At 35.4% G+C, this 21,395-nt stretch overlaps 3 protein-coding genes and 1 pseudogene across 3 annotated transcripts; 3 read left to right on the top strand and 1 right to left on the bottom strand.

Annotated features, from left to right (window-relative positions):
* The first annotated feature begins 2,879 nt into the window (after nt 1-2,879).
* LOC125654813 (myosin heavy chain, skeletal muscle-like) lies at nt 2,880-6,237 on the top strand. Its single transcript, XM_048884901.2, has 3 exons — nt 2,880-3,389; nt 3,965-4,074; nt 4,192-6,237. The coding sequence occupies exons 1-3, from the start codon at nt 3,107-3,109 to the stop codon at nt 5,203-5,205; spliced, it is 1,407 nt and encodes a 468-aa protein (XP_048740858.1). The 5' UTR covers nt 2,880-3,106; the 3' UTR covers nt 5,206-6,237.
* Nucleotides 6,238-11,403: 5,166 nt separating this feature from the next.
* On the top strand, nt 11,404-14,349 carry LOC130048719 (uncharacterized protein DDB_G0271670-like; annotated as a pseudogene).
* A 135-nt stretch (nt 14,350-14,484) lies between these two features.
* LOC130048718 (uncharacterized) lies at nt 14,485-21,133 on the top strand (the record flags this gene model as incomplete). Its single annotated transcript, XM_056145757.1, is given in 2 exon segments — nt 14,485-14,688; nt 21,008-21,133. Coding segments are annotated over 2 exon segments (330 nt in total), but the record flags the coding sequence as incomplete, so codon positions are not given.
* LOC125654824 (uncharacterized) lies at nt 15,896-20,623 on the bottom strand. The gene is made up of 3 exons (XM_048884915.2): nt 20,518-20,623; nt 19,044-19,233; nt 15,896-16,923 (listed from the first exon to the last, which is right to left on the bottom strand). The coding sequence occupies exons 1-3, from the start codon at nt 20,541-20,543 to the stop codon at nt 16,813-16,815; spliced, it is 327 nt and encodes a 108-aa protein (XP_048740872.1). The 5' UTR covers nt 20,544-20,623; the 3' UTR covers nt 15,896-16,812.
* Nucleotides 21,134-21,395: the final 262 nt, after the last annotated feature.

Genomic DNA, 21,395 nt, shown 5'->3' with positions numbered 1-21,395 from the left:
TAATTTTATGTTGATTAATTACATGTAAATTGATTTCTAATGTGAGTTATGGTGAACATGATTTTTTTTCCAATTCGCCTGTTTAAATTTTGCTTTTGAATTATCAAAACCAAGTTGTTATTTATTCAAAGGTACATGTGTCGTATTAATATTAACCAGCGCCATTGATTGCAATTTTATTTGTAAGATTGTGCGCTTTTATAAATTTTGATAATAAATAATAATTGGATATTATCAAAGAAATAAAAGTGTGTGGTTGTTTATCATGTAACTACAGAAGTTACATACTCTATGTAAATTATACAATTTAACTCGATCAGATTAAAAAGCAATCTACTAATTTATAGTTTCATTCATTCCTTAGTCCAATAACAAGAAAATTCAAGTGCTATACCACATCTCAAATGCAGAACACGGGCTTTTTAAATGCACATGGCATGCTTGCAAGTTTAACTTGTACGGTATTCCAAAAACAGTATGCAAATAACAAATACAGAATTGAAATTGATTTGTTTATTTAATGTTGCAATAGCTTTAAAGTGGAAGACACTAATTGATGTACATTTATTGTATACATTTGAAACTTGCTAATTTCATACGACTAATCATCTGCCTTGCTTTTAAAATTTGAATGAAACATAGATATACGTACATGTACATGTATTACAAAATAAAAATAAAAAGAATAGAAAAGCTATAAGAAAAAAAGCAAAGAAATGAATATTTATATGATAAACAAGTATGATAAAGACAAAATAAAGCTATAAACTTTCTCTTTCAGTACGAAAACTAATAGAACGAGTTAACAGATTCCATATGCTGAATTGGATTGGAATAGCACCAACAAGTACAGCGTTTTAAAAAAGTTTCCCGTCTAAGTTTACGAAAAATCTTTTAAAGAATTGTATAGAGGTACACTATACATAGAAATAGATGTATGTATGGACGGGTACTGGACGTTCATGTAAATATAGGGCAAAGTACTTTTTACCCACGTGTTATCTGCATTTTACATCATCACGTAAAGCCAGAAGTTTATTTGTTTACAAAACTAAGCGAAAAAGACACAAGGGAAAATAAAAATGAATTTCAAGTCCTTTAAGGAGTAAATTGATTAGAGTTTAGGGTCCGTGATTTGTTTGAATTTATACGGATATGTGAATATAACATAGAGTATTCTGCAACAAACCATGATTAAACGAATGCATGTATATGCATATCCATGGTTACATATTTTCTCATACTGACAAAATTCCAACATCGAAAAAATACAGTTTATCAAATACGCCACATATACCTCAAATTCAACCGCCATTAATGTGTCCACGTGGAAATATAAACACATGTATTTTGTACACACATATAACACATTTGGCGGAGGTGAAAACAACAGAGATGGAGAGGGGGGATGTAGAATTACTAACAAATGTATTTGAACTCATTTCGTGTCGGTTTTTTCATCTGTCATAATGAACGAAATTAGTTAAATATTCAGACCAAATAGTATCAAACTGTGTCTTGATTCAATAGCGACGTGAACTAGAACTAGAGCCATGAGTTTTGTTTTACTGCGTGGCATATTCTAATGTTTGTCAAAACCAAAGTTTGGATGTTTTAAATGTAGAATAGAAATATACTTGGCCAGGATTGTAACGGAGGACTGATTCATTTAAAATTGCACATCGTTACTGCTTTGACTTACGTCAGCAGTGAATGCAGCTTGTCACATTGCCACGCGCTTTATCTAATTCTATTATTCCTTTATCAGTGACGGACACGCCGGTTACCCAGTTCTTATTGTTCTTCCGGATCCGCCATTTGGAATTTGATGACCTGATACGCATTCAACCTTACATTATATCATCAAACGAAGAAATTGGACACTTTATGCTGTTTCTTATGGGGGTAAACAGGGTTTTATATGTAATTTGGTCGATACAAACAAATATTAGATGTATGATAATAAAGGATATATTATAATACATAGAACCCCACTAAAAAGTCAACATGGCGATTGTACTTTAATTTGAAAAACAGACACTTAAAAACTGTCATTTTCTATGATTCTTTTTCTTTGTCTCGATCGAACGATCACCAAATACACGCGCGCACACGTGTACACTGTAGATTTGAATTTGAGTACACGGGCATGCAGTCTGTCATAGTACTATCATTTTCACGTGTTTCTCTCAAAAAGCCAAATATTGTCTGTGGTATGTTTTTACAGTACACAATATTGTCTGTGGTATGTTTCTACAGTACACAATATTGTCTGTGGTATGTTTCTACAGTACACAATATTGTCTGTGGTATGTTTTACAGTACACAATATTGTCTGTGGTATGTTTTTACAGTACACAATATTGTCTGTGGTATGTTTCTATAGTACACAATATTGTCTGTGGTATGTTTTACAGTACACAATATTGTCTGTGGTATGTTTTACAGTACACAATATTGTCTGTGGTATGTTTTACAGTACACAATATTGTCTGTGGTATGTTTTACAGTACACAATATTGTCTGTGGTATGTTTCTACAGTACACAATATTGTCTGTGATATGTTTCTACAGTACACAATATTGTCTGTGGTATGTTTTACAGTACACAGCTGTGTTTTTCATTTCCAAGTTGTTGGGTTTTTTTTTATTATATAATTACCATTCTTTTTTGTTGGTTTCAACAATCAACTTTTCCTGGACAGTTTGTACATAACGAAAAGGTGGACATAATATATAAAAGCTTAGCATTGTGTAAAAAGTGAAAAGAGTAAATTAGTATTCTATTTCTTTCATAAAGGACCAGATGTGTACCAAATATAGAACACACCCTTAGTAGCCCCAAATTCTAGAGGTTGTGTATTGCAGAGATCACAAAGACAAGCCGCATGTTTGGTACAGTCAGTCTGATGTTCAGGAGATATTTAATTCCATACTGTGGGAATCCTGTATTGTGCCAAGAACGGGACAAAGCCTCACGAACATTCAGGCTAGGAGGTGCTGGAATGGTAGATGCTAAAATTTGAGCTGCCAATTAAAAACTTTAAGTGTCATTGAAATCGTGGATTAATATAAAACTTTATTTCACCAAAGCAAATTTTCAATTATGGATCCAGAACAAAGAAAACGAATCACCTCAAACATCACTTTTTTGAAAGAACGGTTGGGATATTTGGACCCAATTCTCGACCGTCTTGTGGAGAAAAATGTGTTGACAATGGAACAGAGAGAACGGATCGAGAAGGTGCAGCCACCCACCCCACACAAAAAATTCAACGAGTTCATTCAGTTTCTGCTGGCTTCGCCGGACTCTGGAACGTTTCCTAATTTTATTACGTCTTTGGAAGAAGAACGATTTTTCAATATTGTTGAAAAACTACAAAAGGATGGTAAGTTTACATGATAACGACAGTGATATCGCGCACGCATAAATTTTCATAGATATTAGACTTCTTTTGTAACTTTTTTGTGAACTGAATGTTTTTACCGATTATACTTGTTCTTAGTAAACTATCAGATAATCATATTATTGGGAATTGATTGATCAGTAAATGCTGGAAATGTTATCCGGCTTAAAGTTAGAATTCAAGATAGGTTCCGTTCTGTGAATATTAAATGCCGCGTCATGCCTGTCGTTTGTTATAGGTAATTAACTCAATTAAGATACCCGTATTTACAAACAATGACAAACCTCTTAATAAAGACGACTAAAACAAATAAAATCAATGAGACGACTGGCCAGAACGTAGTTGTAATGATAGTTAAAGTCTTTTATTCGTAAATGTAATTTACGAGGTATACATTTTGCTGCTCATTGTGTTCAAAGTTTTACATCGCTTCTTGTGAGGATTGAAAATGGCCATTGGTATGTCAAAAGATAATAACCTTAAGAGACTTGATTAATAGCATCCAAACGAACTACGTTCTCAAAAGTATGCCTTATCTTCACATTACTGTATTATAGTTCCCGGAAGGAAGTCCGTATCACGCGACACCTACGTCAGACCTCAGACAAGCGTCTCCCGTCCAACTACAGCGGGGGTGATACAGCAACAGAGCACTGAACCTGTAGTAGTGAGTGTTCAAGTGACATCAAAATACACTTACCTGTCAATCAAGCACCTGCTGATTTTGTTTTGTTTTCTGTTATACATGTTTTCCTAAATGTATTCTTTTCTTTTCGGAATATAGGCTGCATATCCAGAAAGAGCGGTAAGATCAAAGACAACGATATACAGACAACCAGCGTATCATCTTGTCGACGACGACACGGATACCACTCCATCCGAATCACCCGCTCCCCAAAGTCCCTCCCCCGTCAGCCGACCTAAAACCTCAAATCACGATGCACATTACGGAGGCTCTAAAATCGCTGACAGAGTAACAGTTGCTGTGGGTCACATGTTTGCGGAGTTCAGTGGAAAACTGACCAATGATCTTTTGGATGGATTTGAAAGGAGACGTCACGAGGAAAGGATTGATATGGAAATACGAATTGAGAAGAAAATTGAACACATCGTCGAGAAACGTGTAGATGAAAAACTTGTGACGTTCAAGCAAGAATGGGAGGAAGAGAAATCGAACTACTTACAGGGTAATCAGAAGGCTCTCAATTCTCTTCATGACAGCATTGAGAGATTGCAAGCTTACCAGGAGGAATACCTCCAACTCAAACAAAAGTACGAGCAGCTACAACACACTCACTCTCAGATGCGCGATAAAGAAAACGAGAGGTGGCAGAAGCTGTCTTCTTTGAACAAAGAAAACAACCATTTGAAGAACGATGGAGAAGTTTTGCGAGGACAAATCATTGAACTCAGGGATCGAGTTCACGAGCTGGAGAGTGACAACCGAGTCATGAAGGACAACGAGATCCAGGATCAATGCAAGATCAACCAGCTGGTGGCTGACAAAGAAGATCTTTTAGCCGAGCTAGAGAGAACAGAACGCGAGAAGATGGACCTTAAGATGCGGGTAGACACTCTCTCACGAGAGATCGAGAAGCTGTTGAATAACCAACAGGAACGTGCCAGCCAAGAAGACAAGGCGTATCAAGATGCGCTGCGTAAACAAAATGACCGTTTGGACGAGTTGTATAAGGTCGTCCAAGCTCTTTCTGATCGGGATCGACAGACAAGAAATTTGTTCATCGGTGGTTCCACCATGTCAAAGACTATCAGAACGTCCTCGAGACCACCAAAATAAGAGTTACCTTACGCTCGGAAGTCCACGTAAAATATATACATCTTTGGTTTGGTTTATTTTATTGTTTTGCATCACAAAGCACACACTAAATTCTGTTGAATTATTACTCTGTTAAAGATCAGTGAATTGGTATTATTATAGACATGAAGTAATGTAAGTATATATATATATATGTTGTTTCGAACTTCACTAATTCGTATCATTTGTTTCCGTATAACAATATCACTGAGAAAAGTTTTCATATTTTCAGTAATTACATATATTGATGTATTCATTATCATCTTAGTGCATGCATTCGGCTATGATCATTGTTGATTTATAAGTACAGATATTATTGTACAGTTTGATCTTTTAGAACATGTATATGACTGAGAACCTTCAATGTACTAATATTTCGTTAATATGAGTCACAATAATTCGTTTGTCTTCTCAACAATTTCTCCTTAATGCTTAAAAAAAATTACAAATATTGTTTTGGAATTTCAGAGACATTCTGTCTCATCTCTATTCAAAGAGTTTAAATTATTGATTTTAATCGGTTAATCTTCGGACAACCCTGCATTTTGTGGTGTTTTGTTTCTATTGTATGAAATCAGTCTTCCAACATTTAGAATTGTTCCATGCACTGCTTTAAGTTTTGTTGATATGCCAAGTTTCATATTGTGTTCATATTTTTTCATATATGTACTTAGTACATCCGCGGAATAAATGTTTCTCAATTATTATTCAACCATTGTAGATTTTGCATGATTATAATATGATCTTATTCCTAATCAATAATCTCATTATTTTTTATAATATTTATTACGTTGATTGAGAATGAAATGCTCAAAGTAGATAAATCTAAGTTATCTATCAATTTTCTGTTTTTTAGGTTTAAAGTTTTCAATCAGCGTGTTATTTATGCAGTATTTACGGCTTACTCCAAAACCACTGTACTGTGACGAAATCAGAACAAGTTATTTTTTTTATGAAAATAATTCTTATTTATAAACTGTTTTACAAAATAAAAAAAAATGAATTTTCATGAAAGTGTATGTGTTTTTGTGTGTTTTTTTTTATTTTTAACTTGTAGACATTATTGTACAGACAAGTGACTATGAAGTGAGTTATACAGGATATAAAGTATAGCATTGTCAAAGAGAGATAACCACAATTCACATTAATTTGTTGTAGTTTACAGTTTTAAAATAACAATAATCACGAAGAATTAATCGGTTTTGTGAGATCTTGATTTGTAATCGGCCCTTTTCAGCCGATTCTTGATTAAAAACCGTCCTTGTCCGGTCTTAATTCGTAATTGTCTCTGTCGGTTCTTCACTCTACTCTCGGGGTGAAGCTTTGAATCATGTCCGTCTCTTCCGGGTCTTAATTTTTAACAATTTCCGTGGGTTTTTAATCTTTAAACCGCTCTATCAGGTCTTGTGTTGTAAAGTTTCTGTCTGTTGTATTGTAACGTCTCTGTTTCAAACGTCTCTGTCTGTTGTATTGTAACGTCTCTGTCTGTTGTATTGTAATGTCTCTGTCTGTTGTATTATAACGTCTCTGTCTGTTGTATTATAACGTCTCTGTCTGTTGTATTGTAACGTCTCTGTCTGTTGTATTGTAACATCTCTGTTTGTTATATTATAACGTCTCTGTCTGTTGTATTGTAACGTCTCTGTCTGTTGTATTATAACGTCTCTGTCTGTTGTATTGTAACGTCACTGTCTGTTGTATTATAACGTCACTGTCTGTTGTAATGTAACGTATCTGTCTGTTGTATTATAACGTCTTTGTCTGTTGTATTGTAACGTCTCTGTCTGTTATATTATAACGTCTCTGTCTGTTGTATTGTAACGTCTCTGTTGTATTATATCTGCTCTGTCTGTTGTATTGTAACGTCTCTGTCTGTTGTATTATAACGTCTCTGTCTGTTGTATTATAACGTCTCTGTCTGTTGTATTATAACGTCTCTGTCTGTTGTATTGTAACGTCTCTGTCTGTTGTATTGTAACGTCTCTGTCTGTTGTATTGTAACGTGTCTGTCTGTTGTATTGTAACGTCTCTGTCTGTTGTATTGTAACGTCACTGTCTGTTGTATTGTATCGTCTCTGTCTGTTGTATTATAACGTCACTGTCTGTTGTATTGTAACATCTCTGTCTGTTGTATTATAACGTCTCTGTCTGTTATATTATAACGTCTTTGTCTGTTGTATTGTAACGTCTCTGTCTGTTGTATTGTAACGTGTCTGTCTGTTATATTATAACGTCTTTGTCTGTTGTATTGTAACGTCTCTGTCTGTTGTATTATAACGTCTCTGTCTGTTGTATTGTAACGTCTCTGTCTGTTGTATTGTAACGTCTCTGTTTGTTATATTATAACGTCTCTGTCTGTTGTATTGTAACGTCTCTGTCTGTTGTATTATAACGTCTCTGTCTGTTGTATTGTAACGTCACTGTCTGTTGTATTATAACGTCACTGTCTGTTGTAATGTAACGTATCTGTCTGTTGTATTATAACGTCTTTGTCTGTTGTATTGTAACGTCTCTGTCTGTTATATTATAACGTCTCTGTCTGTTGTATTGTAACGTCTCTGTTGTATTATATCGGCTCTGTCTGTTGTATTGTAACGTCTCTGTCTGTTGTATTGTAACGTCTCTGTCTGTTGTATTATAACGTCTCTGTCTGTTGTATTATAACGTCTCTGTCTGTTGTATTATAACGTCTCTGTCTGTTGTATTATAACGTCTCTGTCTGTTGTATTGTAACGTCTCTGTCTGTTGTATTGTAACGTCTCTGTCTGTTGTATTGTAACGTCTCTGTCTGTTGTATTATAACGTCACTGTCTGTTGTATTGTAACATCTCTGTCTGTTGTATTATAACGTCTCTGTCTGTTATATTATAACGTCTTTGTCTGTTGTATTGTAACGTCTCTGTCTGTTGTATTGTAACGTGTCTGTCTGTTATATTATAACGTCTTTGTCTGTTGTATTGTAACGTCTCTGTCTGTTGTATTATAACGTCTCTGTCTGTTGTATTGTAACGTCTCTGTCTGTTGTATTGTAACGTCTCTGTTTGTTATATTATAACGTCTCTGTCTGTTGTATTGTAACGTCTCTGTCTGTTGTATTATAACGTCTCTGTCTGTTGTATTGTAACGTCACTGTCTGTTGTATTATAACGTCACTGTCTGTTGTAATGTAACGTATCTGTCTGTTGTATTATAACGTCTTTGTCTGTTGTATTGTAACGTCTCTGTCTGTTATATTATAACGTCTCTGTCTGTTGTATTGTAACGTCTCTGTTGTATTATATCGGCTCTGTCTGTTGTATTGTAACGTCTCTGTCTGTTGTATTGTAACGTCTCTGTCTGTTGTATTATAACGTCTCTGTCTGTTGTATTATAACGTCTCTGTCTGTTGTATTATAACGTCTCTGTCTGTTGTATTATAACGTCTCTGTCTGTTGTATTGTAACGTCTCTGTCTGTTGTATTGTAACGTCTCTGTCTGTTGTATTGTAACGTCTCTGTCTGTTGTATTATAACGTCTCTGTCTGTTGTATTATAACATCTCTGTCTGTTGTATTATAACGTCTCTGTCTGTTGTATTATAACGTCTCTGTCTGTTGTATTATAACGTCTCTGTTTGTTATATTATAACGTCTCTGTCTGTTGTATTGTAACATCTCTGTCTGTTGTATTATAACGTCTCTGTCTGTTGTATTGTAACGTCTCTGTCTGTTGTATTGTAACGTCTCTGTCTGTTGTATTGTAACGTCTCTGTCTGATGTATTGTAACGTGTCTGTCTGTTGTATTATAACGTCTCTGTCTGTTGTATTATAACGTCACTGTCTGTTGTATTGTATCGTCTCTGTCTGTTGTATTATAACGTCACTGTCTGTTGTATTGTAACATCTCTGTCTGTTCTATTATAACGTCTCTGTCTGTTATATTATAACGTCTTTGTCTGTTGTATTGTAACGTCTCTGTCTGTTGTATTGTAACGTGTCTGTCTGTTATATTATAACGTCTTTGTCTGTTGTATTGTAACGTCTCTGTCTGTTGTATTATAACGTCTCTGTCTGTTGTATTGTAACGTCACTGTCTCTTGTATTATAACGTCACTGTCTGTTGTATTGTAACGTCTCTGTTGTATTATATCGGCTCTGTCTGTTGTATTGTAACGTCTCTGTCTGTTGTATTGTTACGTCTCTGTCTGTTGTATTGTAACGTCTCTGTCTGTTGTATTATAACGTCTCTGTCTGTTGTATTGTAACGTCTCTGTCTGTTGTATTGTAACGTCTCTGTCTGTTGTATTATAACGTCTTTGTCTGTTGTATTATAACGTCTCTGTCTGTTGTATTATAACGTCTTTGTCTGTTGTATTATAACGTCTCTGTCTGTTATATTGTAACGTCTCTGTCTGTTGTATTGTTACGTCTCTGTCTGTTGTATTGTAACGTCTCTATCTGTTATATTATAACGTCTTTGTCTGTTGTATTATAACGTCTCTGTCTGTTGTATTATAACGTCTCTGTCTGTTGTATTATAATGTCTTTGTCTGTTGTATTATAACGTCTCTGTCTGTTATATTGTAACGTCTCTGTCTGTTGTATTGTTACGTCTCTGTCCGTTGTATTATAACGTTTCTGTCTGTTGTATTGTAACGTCTCTGTTGTATTGTAACGTCTCTGTCTGTTGTATTATAACGTCTCTGTCTGTTGTATTGTAACGTCTCTGTTGTATTGTAACGTCTCTGTCTGTTGTATTATAACGTCCCTGTCTGTTGTATTGTAACGTCTCTGTTGTATTGCTACGTCTCTGTCTGTTGTATTGTAACGTCACTGACTGTTGTATTATAACGTCTCTGTCTGTTGTATTATAACGTCTCTGTCTGTTGTATTATAACGTCTCTGTCTGTTGTATTATAACGTCTCTGTCTGTTCTATTGTAATGTCTCTGTCTGTTATATTATAACGTCTCTGTCTGTTATATTGTAACGTCTCTGTCTGTTGTATTGTTACGTCTCTGTCTGTTGTATTATAACGTCTCTGTCTATTATATTATAACGTCTCTGTCTGTTATATTATAACGTCTCTGTCTGTTGTATTGTAACGTCTCTGTCTGTTGTATTATAACGTCTCTGTCTGTTGCATTGTAACGTCTCTGTCTGTTGCATTGTAACGTCTCTGTCTGTTGTATTGTAACGTCTCTGTCTGTTGTATTATAACGTCTCTGTCTGTTATATTATAACGTCTCTGTCTGTTGTATTATAACGTCTCTGTCTGTTGTATTGTAACATCTCTGTCTGTTGTATTATAACGTCTCTGTCTGTTGTATTGTAACGTCACTGTCTGTTGTATTGTAACGTCTCTGTCTATTGTATTGTAACGTCTCTGTCTGTTGTATTGTTACGTCTCTGTCTGTTGTATTATAACGTCTCTGTCTGTTATATTATAACGTCTCTGTCTGTTGTATTATAACGTCTCTGTCTGTTGTATTATAACGTCTCTGTTTCAAACGTCTCTGTCTGTTGTATTGTAACGTCTCTGTCTGTTGTATTGTAACGTCTCTGTCTGTTGTATTGTAACGTCTCTGTCTGTTGTATTGTAACGTCTCTGTCTGTTGTATTGTAACGTCTCTGTCTGTTGTATTATAACGTCTCTGTCTGTTGTATTGTAACGTCTCTGTCTGTTGTATTGTTACGTCTCTGTCTGTTGTATTATAACATCTCTGTCTGTTATATTATAACGTCTCTGTCTGTTGTATTATAACGTCTCTGTCTGTTGTATTATAACGTCTCTGTTTCAAACGTCTCTGTCTGTTGTATTGTAACGTCTCTGTTGTATTGTAACGTCTCTGTCTGTTGTATTGTTACGTCTCTGTCTGTTGTATTATAACATCTCTGTCTGTTATATTATAACGTCTCTGTCTGTTGTATTATAACGTCTCTGTCTGTTGTATTGTAACGTCTTTGTGAGGTCTTTATTTATCTGTATGTTGACGTTCAATCGGCTTTCACTTATTGTTATCATTCTCAATACGCTAATAGATTTAGTAGGAACTACCAACCGACAGGTGCTAAGAAATGATAGTGAAATAGTCAATATGAGGTGTTGAAAAATGGAAGTGAAATAATCAGTATGAGGTGCTGAGAAATGATAGTGAAATAATCAGTATGAGGTGCTGTGAAATGATAATGAGATAATCAGTATGAGGAAATTGGAGTTTAAACTAGAGGATGTAAAGCCATACAGTACCTCAAAAACCTCAATCACCAAAAAGACCAATAATGCATCAGGCGGTTTACTAAGGGAATAAATTGTTTGTTTTGATATTTTCCGCCACACTCAACAATTTTTCAGTTATCTGGTGGCACCCAGTATTTTGTTGGTGGAAGAGAGAACCCAGATACAATGTACATGGGAAGAGACCACCGACTTGAAAGTAAACTGGGAAACTTTCTCACTTACCGGAGCGAGCGGAATTCGAACCCGCACCGACCAGATGTGAAAGGCGAACCCGCACTGACCAGATGTGAAAGGCCGTGTGATTTTGAGCGCGATACTATAACTTGTCTTCATCATACTTTATGTCTTTCAAAAGTTCCAAATATCTTTTAATGATGAACGGTAGAGTAAACGCTTTTCATAAATTACACTATTGATTGTCTACTCGACTTCATAAGGTACATGTAGATTTTTTCATGTGTGGTGATCGTAGCTTGAGGTATTAATAGTTGATGACTTGGGACAATTGACAACATTGTATTGGTAAATGCATATTTTTTGTTAATTTCCATAAAAGTTGGATTTTTTTTATTAATATGTACATTCTAGCAATTAACGAAGTTTTCTTCCTGTCATGACTTGAAATGGATTCTTGAAATTATTTTGTAATGTGATTAAATATTTTCAATTGCAATGCCTTCAATGAATCACAATCACGCTGCTATTCACAATGCCTTCAATGAATTACAATCACGCTGCTATTCACAATGCCTTCAATGAATTACAATCACGCTGCTATTCACAATGCCTTCAATGAATTACAATCACGCTGCTATTCACAATGCCTTCAATGAATTACAATCACGCTGCTATTCACAATGCCTTCAATGAATTACAATCACGCTGCTATTCACAATGCCTTCAATGAATTACAATCACGCTGCTATTCACAATGCCTTCAATGAATTACAATCACGCTGCTATTCACGAATGTGATTGGTTACATCAACTCCTTTTCTTAATACTTTTTAATTACTTAGAATTCATTTCCAAAAAAATGTCTTGATAATGAACACTGATTACATTCACAAATACACGAGTTTAATTAATGTATAGCGGCAAACTACGGAAGCCGATAGGTGCCAGGGTGTAGAATTAATATTTATTTAACTGGTGGTCGCCACTTAATTTATGTGGCGGCCGCGACTTAATTTAACTGGCGGCCGCCACTTATTATCTGGCGACCGTCACTTAACTTATGTGGCGCCCGCCACTTAATTTAACTGGCGGCCGCCATTTAATTTATCTGGCGGCTGCCAGTTAATTATATGGTGGCCGCCAGATGAATTAACTGGCGGCCGCCACTTAATTTATATGGCGGCCGCCACTCAATTTAAATCATTTATATGGCTGTCCCCAGTTATTCAACTCCTCTCTCTTTCTCTATCTCTCTCTCAAAATGAAATGGGTGCAATTCCTCCCCAATGCTTAGTAATATGTATATGACATATATATATATATATATATATATATATATATATATTAAAAGAAATAGAATAAACAGTACACAAAGTTAAAAATTTAACGCAAGCGCTTTCATTTTATAATCCTCAGGCGTTACATTTTAAAATAGTTATATATATATATATATATATAAGAGCTTTAAATTATTGTTTTTCGATTGTACTCTTAAATACGTAGAACCACGGGGCTGACCCTCCATTTTTTTGACAACGTTCAATTTTTGTTATTTTCACATGCAAACTAAATTATTTTCACAAGTGAAATAAGATTAATTGGCGGATTGGCCCCCATCCCACTCTTTTGGTGGTAGTAATGAATGGTAAAAATGTAATAATGAATTAACTGATCAATTGAAGGATGAACGGAGCCCCCTCCCTCCAATTTAGGAGTACGAAGTTTGGACAAAACGGACATTTTAGGTTCCTTTTCTGCTTGTTAACAAATTGTAGAAGACAATTTCTCCTTCGAATGTCCCTATACACTTTGAAAAACGATACTGCGTGTTTGTGTACTATTCTAAATCTTTCCAAAATAATCACTCAGCGATACGGATTTTGCAATTGGCAGCCGCCATTTATAAATTAAGTGGCGGCCGCCGGATAAATAATAATCAATTCTATACCCTGGCACCTATCGGCTTCCGTAGCAAACAGCCTGTTACTAGAATGAAGGTTCACCATCATCATCATCATCATCATCACCACCAACATCATCATCATCACCAACATCATCACCATCACCAACATCATCAACACCATCATCACCAACATCATCATCATCACCATCACCAACATCATCATCACCATCACCAACATCATCATCATCACCATCATCATTATCAACATCATCACCATCAACATCATCACCATCACCAACATCATCAACACCATCATCAACACCATCATCAACACCATCATCACCAACACCATCACCATCACCAACATCATCATCATCATCATCACCACCATCATCATCATCAACATCATCACCATCATCATCATCACCATCATCATCATCAACATCATCACCATCAACATCATCACCATCACCAACATCATCAACACCATCATCAACACCATCATCACCAACACCATCACCATCACCAACATCATCACCATCATCATCACCACCATCATCATCATCAACATCATCACCATCATCATCACCATCACCAACATCATCAACACCATCATCACCAACACCATCATCACCAACATCATCAACACCATCATCACCAACATCATCAACACCATCATCACCAACATCATCAACACCATCATCACCAACATCATCAACACCATCATCACCAACATCATCAACACCATCATCACCAACATCATCAACACCATCATCACCAACATCACCAACATCATCATCACCAACATCATCACCAACATCATCATCATCATCATCAACATCATCACCATCAACATCATCATCATCATCATCATCACCATCAACATCATCATCATCATCACCATCACCAACATCATCATCATCATCAACATCATCACCATCAACATCATCATCATCATCACCAACATCATCATCACCATCATCACCAACATCAACATCATCATCACCAACATCAACATCATCATCATCACCAACATCATCATCAACATCATCACCATCATCATCACCATCACCAACATCATTACCACCATCACCAACATCATCACCATCACTAACATCATCAACACCATCATCACCAACATCACCAACATCATCAACATCGGATTTTTAATTGTCCCATTATTCCAGTGTTATCTGTCAGATCTGCTTTGGAATTAAAGGGACGTACAATTCTTCCAGCATGCAGTGACCTGTGTCTACCTTTGTAATGTTAAATGTCTTCAATACTCGTACATCTGAACACAGTCTCATTCAATACGTACAGGGTGTATTCTTGCACAATAATTCTCCGATAGATTTGCACACTTTAACGAAATATTCCTTGACTGTATTAAATTAATAGTACAGACAATCTTAAATCAGAATCTCAATAAACTGTCAAAGTTTAATTAGTATGGGCTGATAATTAAGGTATTTTGGGGTGCAGGTCTTTTTATGGGTTATTATCGTATGAAAAAAGTAAATCCCTATAGATGTAGCAAGTTTCTGAAAAGAATTGCAAATAGAAATTGCAGATACTGCATATAACATATACATGAATTCTCACCTTGATTTTACATGCAGTTTGTCGATTTCGTTTTGTAGATATTTTATCAAAAATTATTAGAAATGTTCAAATTGTAAAAAATTATACGATTTAGAAAATTTTAAGGGGCTGTATAGATCAGGCGAGTTTATTTCTTGCAGTAAAAAGCAAAGTTGTGATGAAACAATGTGTTTGTGATTATAATAATTTCTATTTTCACTTTTCGGGAGATTTAGGCATGCAATTAAAATGTAAATGAAATATCTATTCGCAATTACAGACATGTTTACACATGCATTCAAATACATTCAATTATTTTTAGCTGAAAATAACCTCAATAGAAAAACATTCAATTACTCGTAACTGAAAATAAACTCACATGAATGTAGCAAATATTTTCAACAACTTGTAATGGGAAATAATCTCAATAGCAAATACATTCAATTACTTGGGGGAGGGTATTACCCGGTAATTACTGCTAATTACAATTATTGATTTTCTATTACTATATCCCAATTCTGTCTGACAATCTTCCAGAATACTAGTATTTTCATTAAATAAATCTTAATTAGGAGGTCACTATATATTGCATGTTATACATGAATGTAATCGTGGCTGACGTCACCAGTGGCGGATTTAGAGGGGGCGCAGCCCCACCCCCACCCCCACCACCCATAAAATTTTCAAATTTAAGGTAAATCGTGGTATCTTGTTTAGAAAAATGTACTAAACGATAAAAGAAGCAATAATTTCTTGTACTCCCGGAGAAATAAATGACAAAATCTTTTGATTTCTTGAATTACTTTATTGGAAGAACTTAATTGTTTCGAAAAACCCTAAAATTTGCGTCATTTGATTAATTTCACCTTATAAAAAATGATAGAAAATAGTACAAATGACTAAATAGGAGAGACATATTTCAAGCCCTATAAAATCTGTAAATTAACCCAGGAGCTTCCGGGTGCTTTGCCCCCTGGGTCTCACCTCAAGGCGGTCCCCAGACCCCCTGCCTCATAAAATAGCGCCCCCCCCCCCGTAACTATAATTCCTGGATCCGCCCCTGGTCATGGTCAGTATCAGACACTATATACACATCAAACGTCAACATGACAGCTTTTACAGTTCTGCATATACAGTATACTACAATGACGAAGAAATGTTCACCATTGTCTAGATGATTTTCACATTTAATTAGGTGTAGCAAATACATGTAACAACAAAACAAAAGGTTTACGTAGATATCACGTGATATCACGTGATAGCGGTATGTAAAATATCGCTACTACGCCGAGGCAAACACATCACCAGTCTAAATGGATTACTTGTTGATTTAAAAACGATGATAGGATTCGGATACAGTAGAATTGTGAGTTGTTGACGGATATTGACTGAGAAAGCGTGAGTGCAGTAGTACGTTCACCTAACTTGTATCTATAATTTATATAATGATAACTGTCCTGGTATATGTGATCCGTGTACATCCTTTTACACCGCATTCATTTACCCGGTATATACAAATGTGGCTAGCATACTGTTTTGCTAAGAGATTTAAAAATTTAAGTGGGCAAAATTGTTCTGCAGGAAAACCATTGCAACTGTCCTCTAAAACTAATATTTGGGGTCGAAAGGAAAAAAACTGTATAATGCACAAGGCTCCGTAGACATTGGCTTCTATCCCGTTTCAATACGATTTATCTAGATACAATATCAATGTAATGTCCGATTCCAGTTAATAGGCTCCAATTTTAGTCTCTCCCGATCATCCCTGTTCTCTAAATATTTCTTGTTTTTAACCTCCATCCATTTTCTTTCCATAATCTGTGAAGAAAGAGATGAACAACAATGACATGTTATAACTGACATTTCTTATACCATTCATCATTATAGCATATATATATATATATATATATATATATATATATATATATATATATATATATACATGTATATCACTAAAATGACCAACAACACGAAAAATCATATTGTCAAATTTTCCGGACGACCTACCAATTCCTCAGGACAAACGAAAATGTTTAGATAAGATGGCTAAACATATAGGAAAACACTAGTATCAAACATGCACTAAATCTTCAAACGTATTTACACCGCAAACTCCTATCTTATTGTTTTGGACTTGCTAAGGAGTGCATCAGGACACGTCCTATTCGTCCAATGAACTGATCCAAAATGTGCGAGGTGATAATGATAGTTATTATACTTTCATGTAAAATACTCGAATCTGATTGGTCAAGAAGCATTTGAAAAAACATATTTGTACCCTCTGAGAACAGAAAGCGTGCGCTCCAGGGTGATAGTATCTAGCAACAGGTGATATTATTAAAAAAAATCACATGCGTCAAATTTATGCGCGCGCGGTTTGTCGTAGACAATCGTAACTACTCGGCTATTTCCGTAACCACAAATGAACCTCGTATGTGGATCGACGCCATTCAGAGTCTGTTGCCATGTACACACAAATGTAACTATGACGACACAGTCGTACGTTATATTATGAAACACAAGCTTCAAATGCATCTAAGATATCATACATATCTAAGGTATTCTACCACTATCATTTTCCACTTATATGTTTATGTATTAGAGTGAATAAGACGTTAATGATACCAAAACTGAATATGTGGTGAAAATCTAAATTACACATTATACAGGGATTCGGTTCTGGCCTTTTAGCCTCATCCACAGGCGCGCTTCCGGCGAAGAAATGCATCGATTACCGGTTACGGAAAAATTCGATTGCGCCATTTTTTACCATCAACATTGCAAGTTCAATTTATATATGTAAAACATGCACTTTAAATAAAACTACAATCTCCCTTTGTATGAGTAGTAAAAAAAATATATTTCAGGCAAAATAGGTGGTATTTACAAATAGGTAAATGCACCTGTACATACAAGAAATGAAAGAAAAAATTACAATAGTAATTTAAGATTGCTGTTGAGGTGCATAAGGGGGAGGGGGGATGTTCGTTAGACAACAACGTGTTGTTTGCTGGATGGCACCAATTATTATGAATGGGACTAATAAGTTATCAAAGTACTGCAGAAATTCCACGATTCTCTTCACAAATAATCTTAGGGGGAGGGGTCAGTAAAGGTGAAACAAAGCATGGTGTAAAACAAGTCACTATATTGACAATTCAAACTTAACTTGAAATAATAGATATAGTATCGTTGTAGCCAGAGAGGTGTTGGAGGTCATAGTTGATTGTATATTGTTTAACGTCCCACTCAAGAATATTTCACTCATATGGAGACATCACCATTACCGGTGAAGGGCTGCATAATTTAGGCCTATGATCGGCGCTTACGGCCTTTGAGCAGGTAGGGATCTTTATCGTGCCACACCTGCTGTGACACGGGGCCTTGGTTTTCACAGTCTCATCCGAAGGACCTCCCCATCTAATCGCCTCTTACGACAAGCAAGGGATACTGAGGACCGATTCTAACCCGGATCTCAACGGGCCGTGGAGGTCATGGGTTAAAAGTTTAACTTAAAAGTTAATTTCTGTGTCATATCACACGACTTGGTAAATATAATCATAGTTTTGATTCACAAGAATTGAAATAAAACATTTCACTTGATTAATCGAGTTTTGTGAGGGTGCTAGTAAGCCTAAACCATATACATGTATAGTTGTTTTGCGTCGAACGTTTGCTTGTAATTTAGATAATTGCAAATAGCAGGAAATTGCTGGTTTGTAACGTAAGTCAATGCAATCGATATCTACATACATATATTTTGGACAGACATCAGTGGAGGTCTGTGATTCCATAGGACATTTCTTTTTCTCGACACTGTAATGACTAGCAGAATAATTCACTATTCTAATACATTACAAGCGGTGATACTGTCGAACGACTTAAAATGATGTGAATGACAGTAAAGACCAAGAATACACCTTCTATCTATATATTACCTCTTTATTGGCGTCTCGGAACTGCTGAAGGTAGACCCTTTTCTTTACTTGAGATTGCCTTTCCTCTTCCATGGTATTCCTGTCGATAGCAATATAAAAATCGCTTTCTTGGGACTTTACCCAGAAGTCTTTTTTCTTATCCCCTTCATGTTCCAGGATTTGATTCTTCAATACCGACAGAAAAAGGGGTCTAGACACATGCAAAGAAAAGGATAGTTAAAACACATGGTCCAAATACATGTATAACAGGCAGAAACGAAGGTTTAGGTGGTTACAAGAAGAAAATGATAGATATAAATATACTCAAGGAGAAGAAAATGATAGATAAATATACTCAAGGAGAAGAAAATGATATATAGATATACACCAGGAGAAGAAACATATAAATAGGTACCTATGCAAACAGAAGTTTAGATACTTCAAGAAGAAGAAACAAATATATTGATACTTTCAAGGAAAAGAAACGGTGATGTAGATACTTGTACCGACAAGGGGAAGAAACAAAGGTATATATTTACAAGGAGAAGAAACAGAGATCAAGATACTTATATACAAGAAACAGAAATATAGATAAGTACAAGGAGAAGAAACAGATGTTTAGATACTTACAAGGAGAGAAAAAATAGATTTAGAGCAAAAGGTATGAACACGGACAAGGAGAGAAACAGACGTGAAGATACTTACATGTTCAAGGAATGAAACAGAGGTCTAGATACTTACATGTACAAGGAGAGAAACAGAGGTCTAGATACTTACAAGGAGAGAAACAGATGTCTAAATACTTACATGTACAATGAGAGAAACATATATCTAGATACTTACAAGGAGAGAAACAGAGGTCTAGATATTTACAAGGAGAGAAACAGAGGTCTAGATACTTACAAGGAGAGAAACAGATGTCTAAATACTTACATGTACAAGGAGAGAAGCAGATATCTAGATACTTACAAGGAGAGAAACAGAGGTCTACAAATTTACAAGCAGAAGAAATAGAGGTGAAGATACTTACATGTACAAGGAGAGAAACAGATATCTAGATACTTACAAGGAGAAGAAACAGAGGTCTAGATACTTACAAGGAGAAGAAACAGAGGTCTAGATACTTACAAGGAGAAGAAACAGAGGTCTAGATACTTACAAGGAGAAGAAACAGAGGTCTAGATACTTATATACAAAACACAGAAATATAGAAAAGTACAAAGAGAATAAGATGTCTTGATACTTACAGGGGTCTAGATATTTACAATGAAAATAAGATTGAGCTAAGGTTAAAACTGATCTGAAATGTGTTTAGGGAACGAGATAAAAACACATTATCATATTTTATCTTGTACCAAAATGAAATTCTTTGAACGGACTGCATAATTATTGAGTCTTATTTTATTTTACAAAAATATAAAGTTGAATTAAAAAAAATACGAAATGAATTCCGTAACCAGTTTTCATTTCAAACTGTCTCGAAATCAAAACTTACTTGTTAACTCTGTATTTCTCCTCCATCTTTATTCAATCTGCATTATACACAGGTCCACTTTATAGTCCTGTCAAGCTATCGCCCAAGATTTTAGGTCAGATATGAATATGTCTGTTCAGACATATCATGCTTCAAAGAATTCGATACAAGAGTACGTTTAAACAACCCTGGGTATCCGAGCTGTCGCAAAGTATCAAAAGCCTCATTCATATGTCTGTTGACCAGAGTATTTGCAGCTATTTTATTTTATGCACATAAATGTGTTAATTGAAAAAAAAAATCTTGAATCAAATACGAAAGATTGATGAAGAAAGCTTCAGATGTTTGCATAATTATTTACAGTTCACATTAAAATCAATTTATTTCCTGGCCCATAGGTGTATGGCGTGTTAAGGTTTGTATGCAAAGGAATTAAACTATATTCAAAATGTCAACAAAAAGTAACAAGTTTTAAATCATTGTCATTTCATAATTCTTATCTTTTATTTTTTTTTTAAAACCATCTGTCATTTTGTAAATCATATCAATATCAATGTTGTAACTATATGCTGTATGGAAAAGTGTAGATAACGAACAGTCATCAATCTCACAGCTTCTACAAAAAATACAAAATTAAGAGTAGGACAAACACGGACCCCGGGGCATACCAGAGGTGGGATCAGGTGCCTAGGAGGAGTAAGCATCCCCTGTCGACCGGTCACACCTGCCGTGAGCCCAATATCCTGATCAGGTAAACGGAGTTATCCACAGTCAAAATCAGTGTGTAAATAGCGGCTTCAACTGACATGAAACACGTCAGACAGCATTTTACCCATTGACAGACTGTATCAATAAATTAGATCGTTATGACGACCTTAAAATTTGCGAAATGCTGACTT

The sequence above is a fragment of the Ostrea edulis genome, chromosome 7 (assembly GCF_947568905.1).
Source record: "Ostrea edulis chromosome 7, xbOstEdul1.1, whole genome shotgun sequence".
Classification (NCBI taxonomy): Eukaryota; Metazoa; Mollusca; class Bivalvia; order Ostreida; family Ostreidae; genus Ostrea; species Ostrea edulis.
This window is presented reverse-complemented; position numbering and strand designations above follow the sequence as displayed.